General features: G+C 47.4%; 1 protein-coding gene across 1 annotated transcript in view; it reads left to right on the top strand.

Annotated features, from left to right (window-relative positions):
* The window catches only part of NDUFB8 (NADH:ubiquinone oxidoreductase subunit B8), a 4,912-nt gene extending 4,560 nt beyond the window's left edge, over positions 1-352 (top strand). Inside the window, exon 5 of the mRNA XM_019636235.1 lies at positions 161-352. Coding sequence (XP_019491780.1) covers positions 161-253 — 93 coding nt within the window. The 3' untranslated portion in view covers positions 254-352. The remainder of the gene's footprint in view (positions 1-160) is intronic.

The following is a 352-nucleotide window of genomic DNA, read 5'->3' as shown; positions in this document are numbered from 1 at the left end:
GAAGAGGAGTGCTTTTCCTGCTGTTCTAGCCCAGCTGGGTCTGACCAGAGGCTACTACGTACCCATTTACTGTGCACGGCTGTTAACTCAGAGTGGGATGTAACCAGCTATTGGCTAGATGTATGTATGTTGTTCTTGCTGACCTGTGTTTTTTCCTTAGGGGCCAAAGCAGTATCCTTATAATAATCTGTACCTGGAACGAGGCGGCGATCCCACCAAAGAGCCTGAGCCTGTGGTTCACTATGAAATCTGAGGAGGCTTCATGGGCTTTGTGCCCCCTGACTGACTCCCTCATTCCTAGAGATTTAACCTTAATGAAATCCCTAATAAAACTTAGTGCTGTGGTACTGTG

This window comes from Hipposideros armiger, unplaced genomic scaffold, assembly GCF_001890085.2.
Source record: "Hipposideros armiger isolate ML-2016 unplaced genomic scaffold, ASM189008v1 scaffold_28, whole genome shotgun sequence".
NCBI classification, from domain to species: Eukaryota; Metazoa; Chordata; class Mammalia; order Chiroptera; family Hipposideridae; genus Hipposideros; species Hipposideros armiger.
This window is presented reverse-complemented; position numbering and strand designations above follow the sequence as displayed.